The sequence below is a fragment of the Rhinatrema bivittatum genome, chromosome 5, assembly GCF_901001135.1.
Source record: "Rhinatrema bivittatum chromosome 5, aRhiBiv1.1, whole genome shotgun sequence".
Taxonomy (NCBI): Eukaryota; Metazoa; Chordata; class Amphibia; order Gymnophiona; family Rhinatrematidae; genus Rhinatrema; species Rhinatrema bivittatum.
Window position 1 is genome coordinate 224,361,335 of NC_042619.1, and position 17,686 is coordinate 224,379,020.

General features: G+C 48.5%; 1 protein-coding gene across 2 annotated transcripts in view; it reads right to left on the reverse strand.

Annotated features, from left to right (window-relative positions):
- MAP3K15 (mitogen-activated protein kinase kinase kinase 15) overlaps positions 1 to 17,686 on the reverse strand; it is a 257,005-nt gene that overhangs the window by 71,823 nt on the left and 167,496 nt on the right. For both annotated transcript variants that reach the window (XM_029603361.1, XM_029603362.1), the window contains 2 exons: positions 10,996 to 11,146; positions 1,613 to 1,720 (listed from right to left, as the gene is read on the reverse strand). In XM_029603361.1, coding sequence (XP_029459221.1) covers positions 1,613 to 1,720; positions 10,996 to 11,146 — 259 coding nt within the window. The remainder of the gene's footprint in view (positions 1 to 1,612; positions 1,721 to 10,995; positions 11,147 to 17,686) is intronic.

Below are 17,686 nucleotides of genomic sequence, written 5' to 3' on the forward strand. Positions count from 1 at the left end.
TCTGCGTGCACTTTCCACATGACCTGAGCCTTTTGAAAATTCCATGAACGCATGCAGTATTACTGCCCCTCCCCCTTCCCTGAAAGCCCTTCCCCCACAGCAACACCTCACTTTAACCCGGCGAAGAGCGCACCATGGAAGGCCCCGCCTACCTTTGGCGGGCCAAATTTTTCCCAGGTAAATGTTTTTGAGAATTGTTCCCGGAGAGGGTAATTCTATGACAGCCTGCACAGGGTTGAAGTAAAATTACGCGCCAGCTGCAGTCCTAATTTTCAAAGCAGACTTGCGCCTGTAAATCTGCTCTGAAAATTGGCGGGCCTGAGAATATACCCCTGCACAGCTTACATGCACATTTTCGCCTGCGAGGGAGCGACTTTGAATGACTTCACATACAGGCTGATTCAGTAAAAGTCGCGGGAGAGCGGGCGAGCGCCCACTCTCCTGTGCGCACGCGATTCAGTATTTAAATGAGGGCCCGCGGGAAAAAGAGGCACTAGGGACACTAGCTCGTCCCTAGCGCCTCTTTTTTGACAGGAGCGGTGGCTGTCAGCGGGTTTGACAGCCGACGCTCAATTTTGCCGGCGTCGGTTGTCAAACCCACTGACAGCCACAGGTTCGGAAGCTGGACGCCGGCAAAATTGAGCATCCGGTTTTCAACTCACGAGCCGCGGGCCAATTTAAAAATGTTTTTTTAATTTTTTAATTTTTTTTTACTTTGGGACCTCCGACTTAATATCTCCATGATATTAAGTCGGAGGGTGTACAGAAAAGAAGTTTTTACTGCTTTTCTGTGCACTTTCCCTGTGCCGGCAGAAATTAACGCCTACCTTTGGGTAGGCGCTAATTTCTGAAAGTAAAATGTGTAGCTTGGCTGCACATTTTACTTAGCGAATCGCGCGGGAATAACTAATAGGGCCATCAACATGCATTTGCATGTTGCGGGCGCTATTAGTTTCAGGGGGAGGTTGGACGCATGTTTTCGACGCGCTATTACCCCTTACTGAATAAGGGGTAAAGCTAGCGTGTCAAAAACGCACAGTTCAGAGTTTCTGTTCTTGGCCTATTTTATGAAACTCTTCCTATTAGCAATGTTTGCTGAGGCCCTAGATCACAACACTTGAGAGCGCCTCATGGAAAGACCCAGTATATTTTCAGGCACCGTTCTGCCTTACAGCCGACGCGTGAGGCCACCTGAGCTGGCATACTTGTTGCACGTGTTTGCTCAGGCCATGGAGGACATCTATGGGAGGCTCAGCTCTGCTAAGACTAGTTCCTGCAGCCTTGTTTATTTCTGTCTTTATTTAAAAGGATTTTTATCCCACAACAATCCAACGTACTTGCAACATGCTGGATTGAATGCCATATTAGGCAGGTTGCGGCATGGAGGTGCATGCAACTTTCCAGCCTCCATATCACTGCCTTCACAAAAAAATTGCTCAGTTTGCTCGGTCATGGAATTTGACACGCGTTGGCTTCCAAACCGCATCTCTGCTGCCAGGGCAGCGACCGTGAAATGTAAGAATAAATGGGGACTGCAATGTGGAGTATTTCAACCGGTGATGGGCTGCCTGCCTGCCTGAGCACATTGGATGTGTCTGCGGTGGGTTCTCACCATTTCGACGGGAGAGACATGCCACAGGGAAACGGTCCTCTCATCTGCCTCCTTGTTGATTGAGACGTAAGCTGGCTGGTAGACCTTCGTGGGTTCCAACACTAACACCTGAGGCAAACCAAAATCTTGGTTATTCAGTTCTGTGAGCTGAAAGCTCCAACACAACAGGACAGTTCTCGAGCCAGCCTCGGACAGAAAGGAATCATGCATTTTGGAAGAGCGGGAATGCACTGCTTACAATAAAAGAACCTCACGCCGGAGAACTTTTTTTCTGAATGGTGGGGGCGACTGTATAAATCTTCAGTGGGGTTCTAAGATGCAGTATGCACCAGAGAAATCTTCACCCAAGCAGAATGTAGATGTTAAATGCTTTTCACTTCTGCAGACCTTGGTAACGGAGCTGGGAGCCTCCAAAATGTCAACTTCTTGACACAACTTTCTCAGCTTAAAGTCCCCACATCGGGTCCTCCAGGGCCGCAAACCAGTTGGGTTTTCAGGATTTCCATCATGAATATGCTTGAGGTAGATTTGCACGCACTGCCTCCACTGCATGCAAATATGCCTTATACATATTCAAGGTGGAAATCCTGAAAACCAGACTGGTTTGCAGCCTTCGCAGACCAGGGTTTACAGACCCCTAAAAAAAAAAAATCAAATTTTTGGGTGCGTGCTTTCTTTTTAATTTTTTTTTATTCTGTGTTTTGGAGTTAAATATCACCAGCTGAAATTAAAGCAGCAGCACTAATTAGATGCCTGAAAATATTACCTGTATCTTGACCCTAGTGCCTGAGCGTTGGGTCTTCTCTCTAGGTTTCCACTGCCTGTCAACGCAGTGATGGCAGAGAAAGGCTGCAGGGTCCATTTAGCCTGACCATTGCAGGACTGCAGTCCCTACTTGATCTCTGGCTTTTGCATCTTTAAGGATGCCCCCCATACCCGGTGCTTGTCTGGTTTCTTGAATTCTGATACTGGTATTTTTTTTTTTTAAACCACCACCTCCATTGGGAGCCTGTTCCATGTATCCACCCAGCCCTGGATTTGTCAACAGGCATCCAATATGCCTTTGCCTAGGGCAGCATTTAGGGGCAGCAGGTGGGCTAAGATTTGCTGCCTTCCAGCTCTGCTGAAGCTCGTCATTACGGGGGGGAGGGGGGGGCGTTTGTGTGTGAACGCAACAAAAGTGCCTAGGGGCAGCAGAATCCTAAATCCGTCCCTGCACCCACCATTCTTTCAGTGAATTGATATTTCCTTCTGGTGGTCCTCAGTCTCGCTCCTCTGAGCCTCATATACAACTGCCAAGTGCTGAAACCCAGTGAGTAAATGGGGCAACTATGACTCTGGCGGCCACAAGAGGACCTGCCCAGAGTGTTTTTTCTCCTTTTGTTTTTGTCCATTCCCCCCCCCCCCCCCCCAAACCTAGTGCTCCATATTAACAATACATTCAGGGTGGAGAAACTACACATATTCAAAAGATGTACCCTGCTCAAATCAGGTTTTAGCCTAGCAAATCTACCCAGTTAACCTACTCTGGGGTCACACATTATTAGTAGGCAGAGCCCATCACAAAGAGGAGTAGCCATGATCTGTAAAGCTGGTTAATGCATGATGTAGTCTGATAAATATATATATACCCCTAATCTTATGCGGTTAACATTGCAAATTTAGTTTTAGCCAGATTTAAAAAAAATAAAAATAAAAGGGGCAGGTGTTCTGCAGTGTTCCTGGGGCAGGCTTTTGAATTTAGAGCTAGTCAGCATGATATTCAGTGTTAACTGGTTAAATATATCCAGATAACCCCAGCCACATAATGGTAGGCCTGAATCTACCCGCGATTATGTGCAGCTGTATGTAAAGCAGAGTTGCTTATCTGTAACAGGTGTTCTTCTAGGACAGTGGTTCTCAACCCTGTCCTGGGGACCCCCCCAGCCAGTCGGGTTTTCAGGATATCCACAATGAATATGCATGAGAGAAAATGTGCATGTTATGGAGACAGTGCATGCAAATTTTCTCTCATGCATATTCATTGTGGATATCCTGAAAACCCAACTGGCTGGGGGGGAGGCAGCACCATAGCCAGGTACCTACTAGGGTGTGCGCGCATCACCCACGTCTTTATGCAACCCTTGGCGCGAACCTTGGGGGCGTTCCCCCTTACTGACGTCACGCCATCCGGGTATATAACATCTACTATTTAGCTAGCTCATTGAGTTAGCAAATACTTGATTCCGGATACTTTCCGTTCCTGTCTATGCTACTCTGCCGCTTCCGTGCTGCCGCTGGAAGCTCTCTCTCTGCCCTGCGGGGTAACTGCTAACCTGGGTACCCGCTCCTCAGGGGCCCTTTGCTTTATTTCAGGTGCCTTACAGGGAACAGGTACTTGCTCCTCGAGGGCCTGCTCTCCCTGCCTCGGTGCCTACACTTACTTCTTCAACCTGGTGGAATCGCCTATCTACAGCAAACACCTAGTGAGTACTCTAACTCTCAGTCTATCTCACCCACAGTACTCCCTTGCTGGCAAACCTGCTTTGGAACCTCCCATTACCAACGGGGTGAGAAGGGCTCCCTCTGCCGAGGTCCCTGAGACTGCAACTACCAGACTGCCTCACTACTGCCACATCTGGTGGCACTCTTCAAAGCTGTTTAATAAAGAACTAATTGTGTTTGTGCGTCTGAGTCTAGCCTAGTACTGTGGCTCCTCAAGGGGCTCCTCCCCGTGGGTGTGGTCATCTGCTACAGTACCCAGGGATCCACCCAAACACCGCTCATTCCTAACATCCACGAAGCAGCCTTGCAAATGTTGGCCATGAGAATCACATGCAGATGGGCTATCAAAGCCACCATGGTATGGACAGAATGAGCCTTGACATGGCCTCCAAGCTGAAGGCCTGCCTGCGCATAGCAGAAGGAAATACAATCCGCCAGCCAGTTTGATAATCTGTGCTTGGTGACCACAATTCCCAATCTGTTCTTATCAAAGAAGATGAAGAGTTGAGTGGACTGTCGGTGGCCTGCTGTTCTTTCTAGATAGAAAGCCAAGGCTCTTTTGCAGTCCAGGCTGTGTAGAGCCTACTCACTGTGGTGAGAATGCGGCCTGGGAAAAAAGGTAGGAAGGACAATTGACTAGTTGAAGTGAAAATCAGTTACCACCTTTGGCAGGAACTTAGGGTGGGTGTGAAGCACCATCCTGTCATGGAAAAACTTTGTGTAAGATGGATATGTTACCAACACCTGAAGCTCACTAACTCTGTGTGCTGAAGTAACTGCAGTCAGGAAGATAACCTTCCAAGTCAGATACCTCAACTCACAGGAATGCAGTGGCTCGAAGGGATCTCGCATGAGACGAGCCAGAACTATGTTAAGATCCCAGGATACAATAGGAGGCCGCAGGGGAGGTTTCAGATGAAACAAACCCCACATGAACTGGCTCACCACAGGATGCATGGTAGGCCCCAATAGCATTGAGGTGCACTCTGACTGAGTAGGTTTTCAGATCAGCATGGAAAGGAATAGTAAGTAGTCCAAAAACTTGGGAGTAGGAGAAGTGAATGGATCCAAGCCATGTCTCTCACACCAAATGGAGAACCTCCTCCACTTCAAAGTGTATGACTTCCTGGTAGATGGCTTTCGAGCAGCTACCAGGACATGAGATACATCCTCCGAGAGGTCAAGGGACCACAGGACTGACCTCTCAGCATCCAGGTCATCGGACAATGCCCAGAGGTTGGGATGAAGCAGCCTGTCTCAATCTGATGTGATCAGGACCGGGAGGTCCTAGACTGATTGGTCCTGACGGAGAGGTCCTGAAGGATTGGGAACCAAGCTTGTCTCAGCCACTGGGAGGCCACAAGACTCATGGTCCCCCCGTCCTGCCAGAGCTTCAAGAGAGTTTTCAAGACTAGTGGAAGAGGAGGATATGCATACAGAAGGGCCTTGCCCCAATGGTGGGCAAAGGCATCTGAGGCTGGTCTCCCAGTTCCCCAGTGAAAGGAACAGAAGTTGCTCACTTTGTTGTTGTAGGGGGAGGCAAAGAGATCTATGTCCAGTTCCCCCCAGAGGCAGAAAAGGCGAGTCGCCACCACCTGGTCCAGGGACCACTCATGGGGGTGGAACGCTCAGCTCAGATGATCCGCCACCACATTCTGTGACCCCGATAAATACACCACCAGGAGCAGAATTCCCTGGGACTGGGCCCATGACCAAATCTGGACAGCTTCCTGGCAGAGGAGGAGTGATCCAGTACCTCCTTGCTCGTTGATGTTCCACATCGCTACTTGGTTGTTGGTCTGGACTAGGATTGCTTGATTGGACAGCAATCCCAGAATGCTCAGCTTGCATACCTTATCACCTGCAGTTCCAGGAAGTTGATCTGGCATGAGGCCTCCTGAGCCGACCAGTGACCTTGTGTGCAGAGGCAGTCCACATGCACCCTCCAGCCCAGGGTGGAAGCATCCGTAGTGAGCACAACTTGGCACAGAGGGGTCTGAAAGGGAACCCCCCGCTCCAGGTTGGGGAGAATTTCCAACCAGGACAGGGAGACCTGGAGGGGAGGTGTGATGCGCACCCACACATTGAGGTCCTGGGAGGCCTGGCACCACAGAGTCCATTGGGCTCTCCTCATGTGCAAGTCGGCCAAGGGGGTGACATGGACAGAGGCAGTCATGTGACCCAACAACCAAAGCATAAGGTGGGCCGACACCCGTCAGTTGCAGCGGACCAACTTCGCCAGAGATGCTAGAGCAAGCGTTCAGTCATGAGGAAGGAAAGCCCAGCCTTGGGTTGTATCCAGGTGGGCCCCGATGAAGACCAACTGGGTCAACGGAGCAAGGTGGGACTTCGGATAGTTGATGAAAAACCCGAGGAATTCCAGCAGCCATATGGTCAAATTGAGGGAGTCAAACATACACAATATGTGAGGATTAATTATGTCTTAACATTTCATCCGTTTGTTTTTCACCTTCAGAAATTGGTATCAGACTGCGTGCTCAATCGCTTAGGCTCTTGCCCTATACAGGGCTACAACCTCTTTCATGATGGCAATGGCACTAGAATAGTAACTTCATTTACCAATTTCACTAATGTACTCTTTTTATTATATATGCCAATTTTTAACTTTTTAATCGTTTTTAAAATTTTTTTTACTTATCTTGCCAAATTCATGACAACCTCTCCGCACCGTTGTGTGAACTTGTTCCGTAAATATCCAAATCAACTGCCTGACAGGCAGTGCTATCAACCAATATGTGTGTGTGACTACTAAAATTCTACCCTCCCGACATTGCAATGTTTCGGCGGCACAGCTCGCCTGCTTCAGGGGATTCCTCTCGTTTTACTGACCATTACCGGTTCCTTCCCCACAGCACAAAACTTTCAGCGCAAACGCTCAGTATTTTAGTAGTCACACACACATATTGGTTGATAGCACTGCCTGTCAGGCAGTTGATTTGGATATTTACGGAACAAGTTCACACAACGGTGCGGAGAGGTTGTCATGAATTTGGCAAGATAAGTAAAAATATTTTTAAAACGATTAAAAAGTTAAAAATTGGCATATATAATAAAAAGAGTACATTAGTGAAATTGGTAAATGAAGTTACTATTCTAGTGCCATTGCCATCATGAAAGAGGTTGTAGCCCTGTATAGGGCAAGAGCCTAAGCGATTGAGCACGCAGTCTGATACCAATTTCTGAAGGTGAAAAACAAACGGATGAAATGTTAAGACATAATTAATCCTCACATATTGTGTATGTTTGATTGTATTGAGTGAGGACAGTAGCCCTTCAATTTTGTCATTTGGGTTTTCTTGGTACAAATTGAGGGAGTGCAATGCTCCTTGGTGTGTGGTCGTCTTGACCAGCCAGTCGTCCAAGTAGGGGAAGACGTGTACCCCTAGACGATGAAGGTGTTCCCCCACTACTGCCAAGCCCTTGGTGAAGACACGCAGGGCCAAGGCCAGGTCGAATGGCAAGACCTTGTACTGGAAGTGACTGTCACCCACCAGGATACATAGGTACCTCCTGTGACCAGGGCAGATTCCTATGTGGGCATAAGCGTCCTTTAGGCTGAGGGAGCAAAGCCAGGCCCCTCTTTGCAGGAGAGGAATCAGGGTGCTCAGTGAGACCATCTTGAACTTTTCTCTTCGTAGAAATTTGTTCAAGGGCCTCAGGTCTAAGATGGGGCGTAACCCCCCTCTTTTCTTTGGAATCAGGAAGTATTTGAAGTAGAAACCCTGTCCTTGTTGATCTTGCGGAATGGGTTCTACTGCTCCTGCCATTAACGGGACGGAGAGCTCTGTCCAAAGAACCTCTTGACGTCAGGCCTGGCCCCAAGACGAACAGCGGGGAGATTCCTACGGGACATTCAGGAAATTCAACCAATACCCTTGACGGAAGATGGCCAGAACTCAGTGTCCAAGTGTCCTCTGCCTTGCCGCCCCGTCTGACCAGGGGCGGCAAGGCAGAGGGTACAGCTACTGGGCTTATGCTACCCCGGGGCCAGTCAAAAACCCATTAGGGAGTCAGCTGAGGTTTGGGGGTCCGCTGTTGTCCAGTGGCCCTTAGAATTCCCTTGCAGTACACAGGGCCAGAGTAAAATATTTCTCTGGCGATAAAATGATCTTCTGTTGCCCTGATGTGAGTACAGAGATGCTAGAGGGTCTCGTGGTGTTCTTTCAGCTGAGCCACAGCATCCCTCACCTTGTCCCCAAACAAGCCCTTCCCAGTACAAGGCAAGTCAGCGAACTTGTCTTGGACCTCCGGATGGAGGTCCGATTCTGAGCCATGCCAGCCTACAGGCCCCAATGCCCATCACCACTACCTGAGCCGCAGTCTCAAAAGCATGGAACATACATGTTTGCCGTACTCGAGGCCCTGCTGGGCAATGACCAAGAGAGCTTCCTGCTGTTGTTGGGGAAGACGTTTGGCTACCTCCTGGACCTGCTTCCAGAGGTTGCAAATGTACTGGGTCATATAAAGCTGGTAGGAGGTGATGTGAGCAATCAATATCGTACCCTGATAAACCTTCCTACCCAGGGCATCTGCAGCCTGGTGTTCCTGCCTTGGAGGTGCCGAAGTGTAGGTACGGGAGCGTTTGGCTTTTTTGAGGGCCAACTCCACCACCACTGACTGGTGTGGGAGCTGGTGCCTCTCAAAACCTAAGGCCGGCTGGACGAGGTAAAGTGAATCTCCCTTATGGATTACTGGGAAGTCTCAGTAATCCATACCTCAGGCGGTATGGAGACTGGGTGCTCCCACAACCTCAGGAGTGATTCCTTGAAAATATCATGGATGGGGATAGCAAGCACCTCCTTTGGGGTACCCATGAACTGGATAACCTCCAGCATTTTTGACGGGCGTCCTCCTCTTCCAGAAACTGGAAGGGGACAGACTCAGCCATAGCCCGCACAAAGCCCGCAAAGGTCAGATGCTCTTCAAGGATCTATATCTCTCATCTGGAGGAGATGGATCCGAGGGGGATGTCTCCCAAGTCCTGCGAGGAAGTCTCAAGAGGTATCACCTCCCCAAGGATCATACGGGGCTTCCTCCTCACTGAAGCCCCCTGAGGGCGCCCTGAGGAGGGTTGCTGCCTGAGAGTCCCGGCCTCTGAGCCAAAGGCACCGATGGAACCGGGGGCACTGATGACCTCAAAAGCACCGGGAGCCCCGAGGCACCAGGAACCAGAGCAGGCAAGAGCATGCATGGCACCGGCACTGATGGTGCCCCCGGACAGGAGGCATCGTCCTCCTCTGAGGAACCCATAATGGGGATGACTCTGGATGGAGGAGGACTCGGGGCATCGAGAGACCCCTGAGCGCCGGTGGCAGCTGCATGGACAGAATGCCCAAGAGGACATCAAGTCACTCTAGCAGCGGCGCCAGCATTGCAGGGCAAGCTCGGACGCCGGGGGCACCGGCGGAACTGGCGGCTCAATGCCCTGAAGGGCTTCAAGCACTGCCTGTTGCATCCTGCAGTCCAGCTCCTCCTGGAAGTTCGCTGAACTGAGGACTAAGGAAGGAGGAGCAGGACGAGGCATCACCGGAGCCTCCCCGGGGAGGCTTGGTACCCAGCACCAATGTTGGTGGGGAATGCCCATGACTCCCAGGTAAGATGAAGGTCGATGCTTCCTCTCTGCAGGGTCACTTTGGGGGCCACACAGAGGACCTTGGTGCTGCCCCGAGCACGGCACTGTGTGATTATAGTGACCGGTGCCGATGCTTCCCAGGTTTCCCATGGTGCTCGACCCGGTCTTTCCCCGGCGCCAAGGATGGAGATGATCCTGAGGTTCTTGAGTGCAACATCGCTGGAGAATGCGTATCTCCCGAACCGTGCTCACGTGAGGACACCGAGGGAAGTAGTTCCATCGGTTCTCCACAGTCCTTGGAAGTAAAGGCACCCAACGCTGGAGTCACAGGGTCAGATTTCTTTGACCCAAAGAGTTTTTACATTTTATCAAGACGAGCCCGACGACCCTTGGGAGTCATTTGGTTGCAAAGACGACACCCCCAGACATTGCGTGATGCCCTCAGGCATAGAATGCAAACATCATGTGGATCTGTGATGGACCTGGGGACATCGGCAAAAACCTGATGACGCCATGAAAAAGAGCCGGCGAGTGGTCGATGACCAGCGGATACCGAGCATGGCACAGTCAGGAATCGACCACACAGAAGGTACAAAAAACTTACCAGGCCGCCCAGAAGCAAAGACGGAGGAAGGGGACCCATCACAGAAAAATACTGATGAAAGTACCGAGAAAAGACTAAGAGCAGAGCTCCAAACAACAGCTCCGCAGAAAAGAAGAGACTGAAGGGGGACCCCGCGTGGATATGTGGATAGTGGCATGCTGGACATATTCAGTGTGCCAGTCAAAGTTCTAGAAACTTTGACAGAAGTTTTCCGTTTCGGGCTCCATCTGATGATGTCACCCATGTGTGAGGACTACCATCCTGCTTGTCCTAGGAGAAACTATCCACTCTGCAGGTTTTTGAAAATCAGCTCCATAGTATCTACAAATAACTGTATGATCGCTACTTCTCCTCTAAGCATATAACAATACGTCCCCATTATTGCAATCTCCTGATTCAAACCTTGCCAGGCAGTAGACTAGTCTCCAAAATCAAGGAGATTATAGACTAGAAAAAGTGGACTCAGCCTATACTGTTGGACAATGCTGTGTGTTCTGGCACATAGGTGCTTCAATGTGGAAGGGGGCACTATCTGGTAATGGCTGAACAGGGCCCTACATGGTTTCAGGGAAGCACAGTGCCAAATCTGTCTCTATTCCGGTCAATGTAGAAGCAAGGTAAGCATGATTCGCGTTTGTCTCTACTGTCCTGCCAGCTCCACTTTGGCATGGGTTTCATCTGGTGGCCAGTTCTGCTCCTTACTGGGAAGCGCAGCCCGTTGGTGGTCTCCTTGGTGGCCTCCACTATGATGTCCATCCAGAAGTTGAGCCTCTCCTGCCACGGGGAGTGCTCGGTAGACAGCTTCTTGAAGCGCTGGATCAGCAGCAGGTTCTGCACCACAGACCTCAGGTACCTAGGGCAGCGGATTGAAGAAAAGCAACAGGAATGGAAGAGAGGTGAGGAACGAAGAAGTGGAGGTGAAAGCTAGAGATCAACTGTGTAAAAAGCCTGGGCACACTAGCTGGGCCTCACTGACCTCATCTGCCCTTATTTTTCTCTGTCATCTATCTAAACTGCAGCTTATAAATAAACTCTCTAGGACAGAGACCTTCCTGCCCCGTGTGGCTTAGGTTACGCATTCACTTTAGTCCTGTGCTGATGCATCAGTTTCTAGTACATTGCTGTGCACTATATAAAATACAATTATAATAATAGAGCTACTAATATGAATTACTTCTTAAGGGCTGTCAGTGTTTGCAGTGACTCAGCTTCCAGTGCTTCCAGCATGACCCGAGCATGTGACTTGCTGTAAGTTATACAGGGATTGGTGGCCGGGGAGGGGAGGCATCACACCAGAGTAATACACATTAATACAACACCTAAGGCCTACTCAGCGCATTGTGCACGTTTTTAGTACACGTCAGTCCTTACAAGCCTGAATGTTCACAGCTGAACGAGGCTCTTCGCCTGGCAGTCCACGTTGCCGCAGATTTGATACTGAGCTGGCGCCCATCTCACTGATTTTATAGGATGATTGTGCCCTAGAAATCTCAGCTGTAAGTTCCGGAGGTATCTTGCATTGAACCAAAAGAGAAAGGCAGAAGGGAGGGAGAGAGGGAAGGAGATGAAGATGAACAGAAGGGCACAGAGAAGGGAGGGATGAGGCACAAGGAGCAAGGGAAGGAGGAAAAAGCAGGTCAAGGAGGAAGAAAATCTCTGAGCAGAAGATGGAGGAAGAGGAGTGCAAACAGACCTGAAAGAATCGAGTAAAGCTGCTGAGGGGGAAAGGAAGGGATAATGGTGCAGAGGAGGAACCTGAGAAATACCAGTCAGGTATTTGTGCTTTCTGAGATAGCAGAGTTGCTTACCTGTAACAGGTGTTCTCCCAGGACAGCAGGATGTAGTCCTCACATGTGGGTGACGTCACTGGACGGAGCCCTATCACAGAAAACGTTTCTGTCAGTTTCTAGAACTTTTGACTGGCACACTGAGCATGCCCAGCATGCCATGATCCTTCGAGTCTCAGGGGTCTCCCCTTCAGTCTCGTTTGTAGCAAAAGGTGCAAGCAAAATAATAAAACAATAAAATGTTTCGGACCCAACTCTGCGGGCTGGCAGGTGGGTTTTGTGAGGACTACATCCTGCTGTCCTGGGAGAACACCTGTTACAGGTAAGAAACTCTGCTTTCTCCCAGGACAAGCAGGATGGTAGTCCTCCCATGTGGGTGATTAGCAAGCTACAGGCTGACTCATATTTGTTTGGACCAACAGCGTACAACTTGTGCAACAGGCACAACAACTGGTGTACTATTGGGAAAAATGAGGCAGCCTGAAAATCACAGCAGATTGGATGTGGAAGGGGTTGGGATTATACTGGGAATAAGTTCTTCAAGACAGATTGGCCAACGGCAGAGTCTTGACATCCTTCCTTATCCAGGCAGTAATGTGCTGCAAATGGGTGAAGAGAGCTCCATGTTGCAGCTTTAGAGATTTCAGCAATTGGTACTGAACGATAGTGTGCCACTGAGGTTGCCATGGCTCTTACTGAGTGCGCCTTCACTCGTCCCTGGAGAGGAAGGCCTGCTTTTTCATAGCAGAATTCGATACAGTCTGCTAGCCAGTTGAAGAGAGTTTGTTTGCCTACTGCAGCTCCTGGTTTGTTTTTATTGAAGGAAACAAAGAGTTGGGTGGATTTCCTATGGACTGCAGTGCAGTCTAGGTAAAATGCAAGTGCACGTTTACAGTCCAAGGTGTGTAAAACCCTCTTGCCCTGGTGAGAGTGGGCCCTTGGGAAAAAAGTGGGCAAGACTATAGACTGATTCAAGAGGAAATCAGTAACCACTTTGGGAAGGAATTTAGGGTGAGTATGAAGGACCACTCGGTCATGTAGAAATCTTGTATAGGGTGAGTATGTGACGAGTGCTTGTAACTCACTAACCCTTCGAGCAGATGTAATGGCTACTAGGAAGAGAACTTTCCATATACGAAATTTGACATCGCAGGAGTGCAAAGGCTCAAACGGGGAGCGCATGAGCTTTGTAAGTACTACATTTAGGTCCCATTCAGTGACTGGTGGCCGTAAAGGGGGCTTGAGTTGTAGCAGGCTCCTCATAAACCTACTCATAAGGGGTCGCGCTGTTACCAGGGCATCCCCAACTACTTTGTGGTACGCTGAGATGGCACTCAGGTGTACCCTCACCGAAGAAGTCTGGAGACCAGAGTCTGAAAGGTGCCAGAGATAGTCTAAAAGAGATGGAGTGGGGCAGGAAAAAGGGTCGATACCTTTTTGCGTGCACCATATGGTAAATCTATTCCACTTGGAACAATAGGATTTTCGTGTGGAAGGCTTTCGTGAAGCTACAAGCACCTGAGAGACATCAGTTGAAAGGTTGAGCGGTTGCAGGATCAAGCTTTCAACATCCAGGCTGTGAGGGACAGGGTCTGAAGGTTCGGGTGGTGTAACATACCGTGGTTCTGAGTTATGAGAATGGGCGCTGGGCTCAGGCGAATTGTTTCTCGGATGGAGAGGTCGAGAAGCATGGGAAACCATACTTGTCAAGGCCAGTACGGGGGTATGAGTATCATTGATCCCCTGTCCTGTTGTAGTTTCACGAGAGTTTTGGCTATCAGCGGTATCGGGGGATACACGTTTAGGAGGCCTGTGTTCCAGGGGCGAGCGAAGGCGTCCATGGCTAACCTGTTTTGCTGCTTGTGCAGGAAGCAGAATCTGTCCACTTTGTGATTCAGGTTGGATGCAAAGAGGTCGATTTTTGGTTGACCCCAACACTGGAAGAGTTTCTTCTTTACAACAGGATCCAGAGACCACTCGTGGGGATAGAACTGTCGACTGAGGCGATCTGCTACTACGTTTTGTATGACTGCCAGATAAATGGCCTGGAGATGCATGGAGCGTGCAAGGGCCAAGGCCCAGATCTGCACAGCTTCTTGGCAGAGGAGATAAGAGCCTGTGCCTCCCTGTTTGTTCAAGTACCACATTGCAACTGTGTTGTCTGTCTGTATGAAAACAGTCTTGTGTGAAAGGCAGTCCTTGAACGAATAGAGAGCATAACATATGGCTCAAAGCTCCAGGAAGTTGATTTGAAACATTGCTTCGAGTTGTGTCCAAGTGCCTTGAGTTTGAAGGTTGTTCACATGATCTCCCCAACCTAAGTTGGATGTGTCTGTGGTTAAGGTTACTTGAGGAACTGGTTGCTGGAAAGGTAGACCTGTCAGCAAGTTGGTTTTGTGGGTCCACCAGAGAAGTAATGGACGTAGCTGGTAGGTTACATGGATTTGGGATGAAAGAGGTTGAATGGCTTGAAGCCACTGAGATTTTAAAGTCCATTGAGTTATCCGCATGGCCAGCCTGGCCATAGGAGTGATGTGGACCGAGAAAGCCATGTGACCCAGCAAGGTGAGGAATTGATGGGAAAAGGCTGTTTCCTTGTGCGCAGAGATGTAGCTAGTCTGGAGAGTGTGTCTGTGCGGTCGTTGGGCAGAAAGGCCTTTTCGACCGAGGTGTCCAAATCTGCTCCGATGAAAGTCAGGAGGCGAGATGGAATAAGGTGTGATTTCTGGTAATTGATGAGAAATCCCAACGAGTGTAGCAGAGTGATGGTGAGCTTGAGAGCATCGAGAGCTCCTTGCTTGGATTGACTCTTTATTAGCCAGTCGTCCAGGTAAGGAAACACGTGTATGCTGTGTTTTCGTAGATGGGCTGCAGCCAGTGCTAGGCTCTTTGTAAATACACGGGGTGCCAAGGTAAGTCCGAAAGCCAGAACCCAGTACTGAAAATGTTGATGTCCCACTACAAAGCGCAGGTATTTGCGGTGATGTGGGGATATTGGAATGTGCGCATAAATGTCTTGAAGATCCAGAGAACAGAGCCAATCTCCTTTTTGCAGAACAGGAAGCATGGTGCTCAGGGACACCATCCTGAACTTTTCTTTTTGTAGAAATTTGTTGAGATTGCGGAGGTCGAGGATGGGGCGGAGGCCGCCTGATTTCTTTGGAATGAGGAAATAGCGGGAGTAGAACCCTCTGCCCTGCTGCGTCTGGGGGAACATGTTCCACAGCCCTGGCGCTCAGAAGGGTGGACAATTCTGACTCTAGAAGGGTTGTGTGATCTTTGTGCATCCACCGTGGATTGGGTGGTGAATCCAGAGGCAGCATGAGGAAGTTTAGATGGTATCCTTGGGTTATGATGGATATAACCCATTGGTCTGTGGTAATGCTGAGCCAGTTGGTGATGAAGTGGTGAATTCGACCTCCTACTGGTAAATCTGGTTTTGGATTTGTGGAGTGACTGCTGTTCTCTGGATGGATTTCAAAACCCTTGGCCTGTTTGCGGTGGTGGCTGAGACCTGGATGGCTTGGGCTGTCAAGGATGTCCACTCTGAGACAGCTTGGTTGGCCTCACACGAGATGCAGGTGGGTAGTATCTGCGTACACGATAAAACTACTGTTACCCATCGTAAACACCATTGAAGAAACAATGAAACTAGCCAACATGTATCTTGAAATAATCAAACAGTTCTTAAACCAAATGGAACTGGTAATAAACATCAACAAAACTGAATTCTTACACCTTGAATGAAAAAACATACACCCTATACAACCTACAATCGCAATCAAAAATAATCAAGCCATGGAGTTAGCAATAAAAGTACAGAATCTAGGGGTAATAATTGACCCTGAGCTAAACATGAAACAACACATCTCACAGAAATTAAAAGAAGGCTACGCCAAACTAATGACCCTGAGAAGACTGAAACCCCTGCTAACGCTAAACAATTTTCGCACAGTTCTACAGGCAATGATATTCGCAAGCACAGACTATTGTAACTCCCTGCTATTAGGGCTACCTCAATCTACGATTAGACCACTGCAAATACTGCAAAATTCTGCTGCTAGAATTTTGACTGGCAAAAAAAAAAGTGACCACATTACAGGAACATTTGCTGAACTACACTGGCTTCCAATTGAACAAAGAATACAATATAAGGCACTGGGTATAATTCATAAACTAATCCACGATGAAAAAGCCGACTGGCTTAACACAGCACTGCACGTACATGTTCCGCACAGAAACCTGAGATCTGCTAATAAGGCTCTACTAACTGTCCCCTCTGTTAAATCAGATCGCCTCACTCAAGTAAGGGAAAGAGCACTGTCACGGACTAGTCCTGTGCTATGGAACACCATGCCCCTCGAAATAAGGCTGCAGAGAAATTTGAAAATATTCAAAACTAACCTGAAAACCTGACTCTTTAAACAAGCTTTTTATAAAGACAAAGAGAAGGAGAAAAACAGTTGATACATAAGGACTCACCAAGCAAGCAGTTGTTGTTTTTAACCTACAAATGCTTATTAATGTTAGATTTGAACCACTTAACAAGTTTCCTAACCAACATATAGGCTTAACTTAAACACATAGTTTATCGTATTAAAATATGTTACCATACTATGATGGCACATGTTTAATTTGTAATCTATACCACTTATAATTTTCTTTATCGTGCCTTTCTGTAAACCGGTATGATGGTTATCTAACTTAACGACGGTACAGAAGAGTTTTTAAATAAAATAAATATATAAATAAATAGGTTTTCTAGGGTCCCTTCTCGTGGATCTTCTTGCAGAGGAAGGGCCCTCGGTAGTAATCGTGGACAATTGACGCAGGGTCTCGTTATGGTCTTTTAGTTGAGCCACTGTGTCCTGTATCTTGTCACCGAATAGGTTGTCACTGGTACATGGCAAATCAGCGAGTTTGTCTTGGACTTCAGGTCTCAAGTCAGATGCTTTTAGCCAGGCCCACCTCCTGGCGCTGATTCCCATTGCTGACAAGCGAGAAGCCGTTTCAAAAGAGTCGTAAACAGCCCAAACCTCATGTTTACCATCCTCAAGGCCTGTCTGTAGTATGGTATTGAGACTATCTTGTTGATGGGGAAGAGAGTCAGCTATTCCCTGAACCTGCTTCCAGAGATTCCTTTGATATTGTATCATGTAAAGTTGGTATGCAGCTATACGTGACACTAGCATAGAGCCCTGAAACATCTTGCGACCCAAAATATCCAAGAAGTTTTGGTCTTTTCCAGGTGGTGTTGAAGAATGAGGGCGCAGATGCCTGGCCTTTTTCTGTGCGGATTCAACTACCACTGACTGATGGGGTACTTATGGCTTTTGGAATCCAGGAATATGTTGGACCAGATAAGTTGCATCTGTCCTCCTATTCACTGGTTGATCAGTACAAGGATGTTCCCAGAGATGATGTTGAAGGTCCACGAGCACTTCGTGGACAGGGATAGCCATAACTTCTTTTGGCGCATCAACAATTTGGAGAACTTTCAATGTTTTATGGCGTGTGTCCTCCTCTGTAATCAGGTCAAAGGGGATTGTTTCCGACATTTCTTTTACAAAATTTGCAAAGGAGAGGTCTTCTGGGGGAGATTTTCT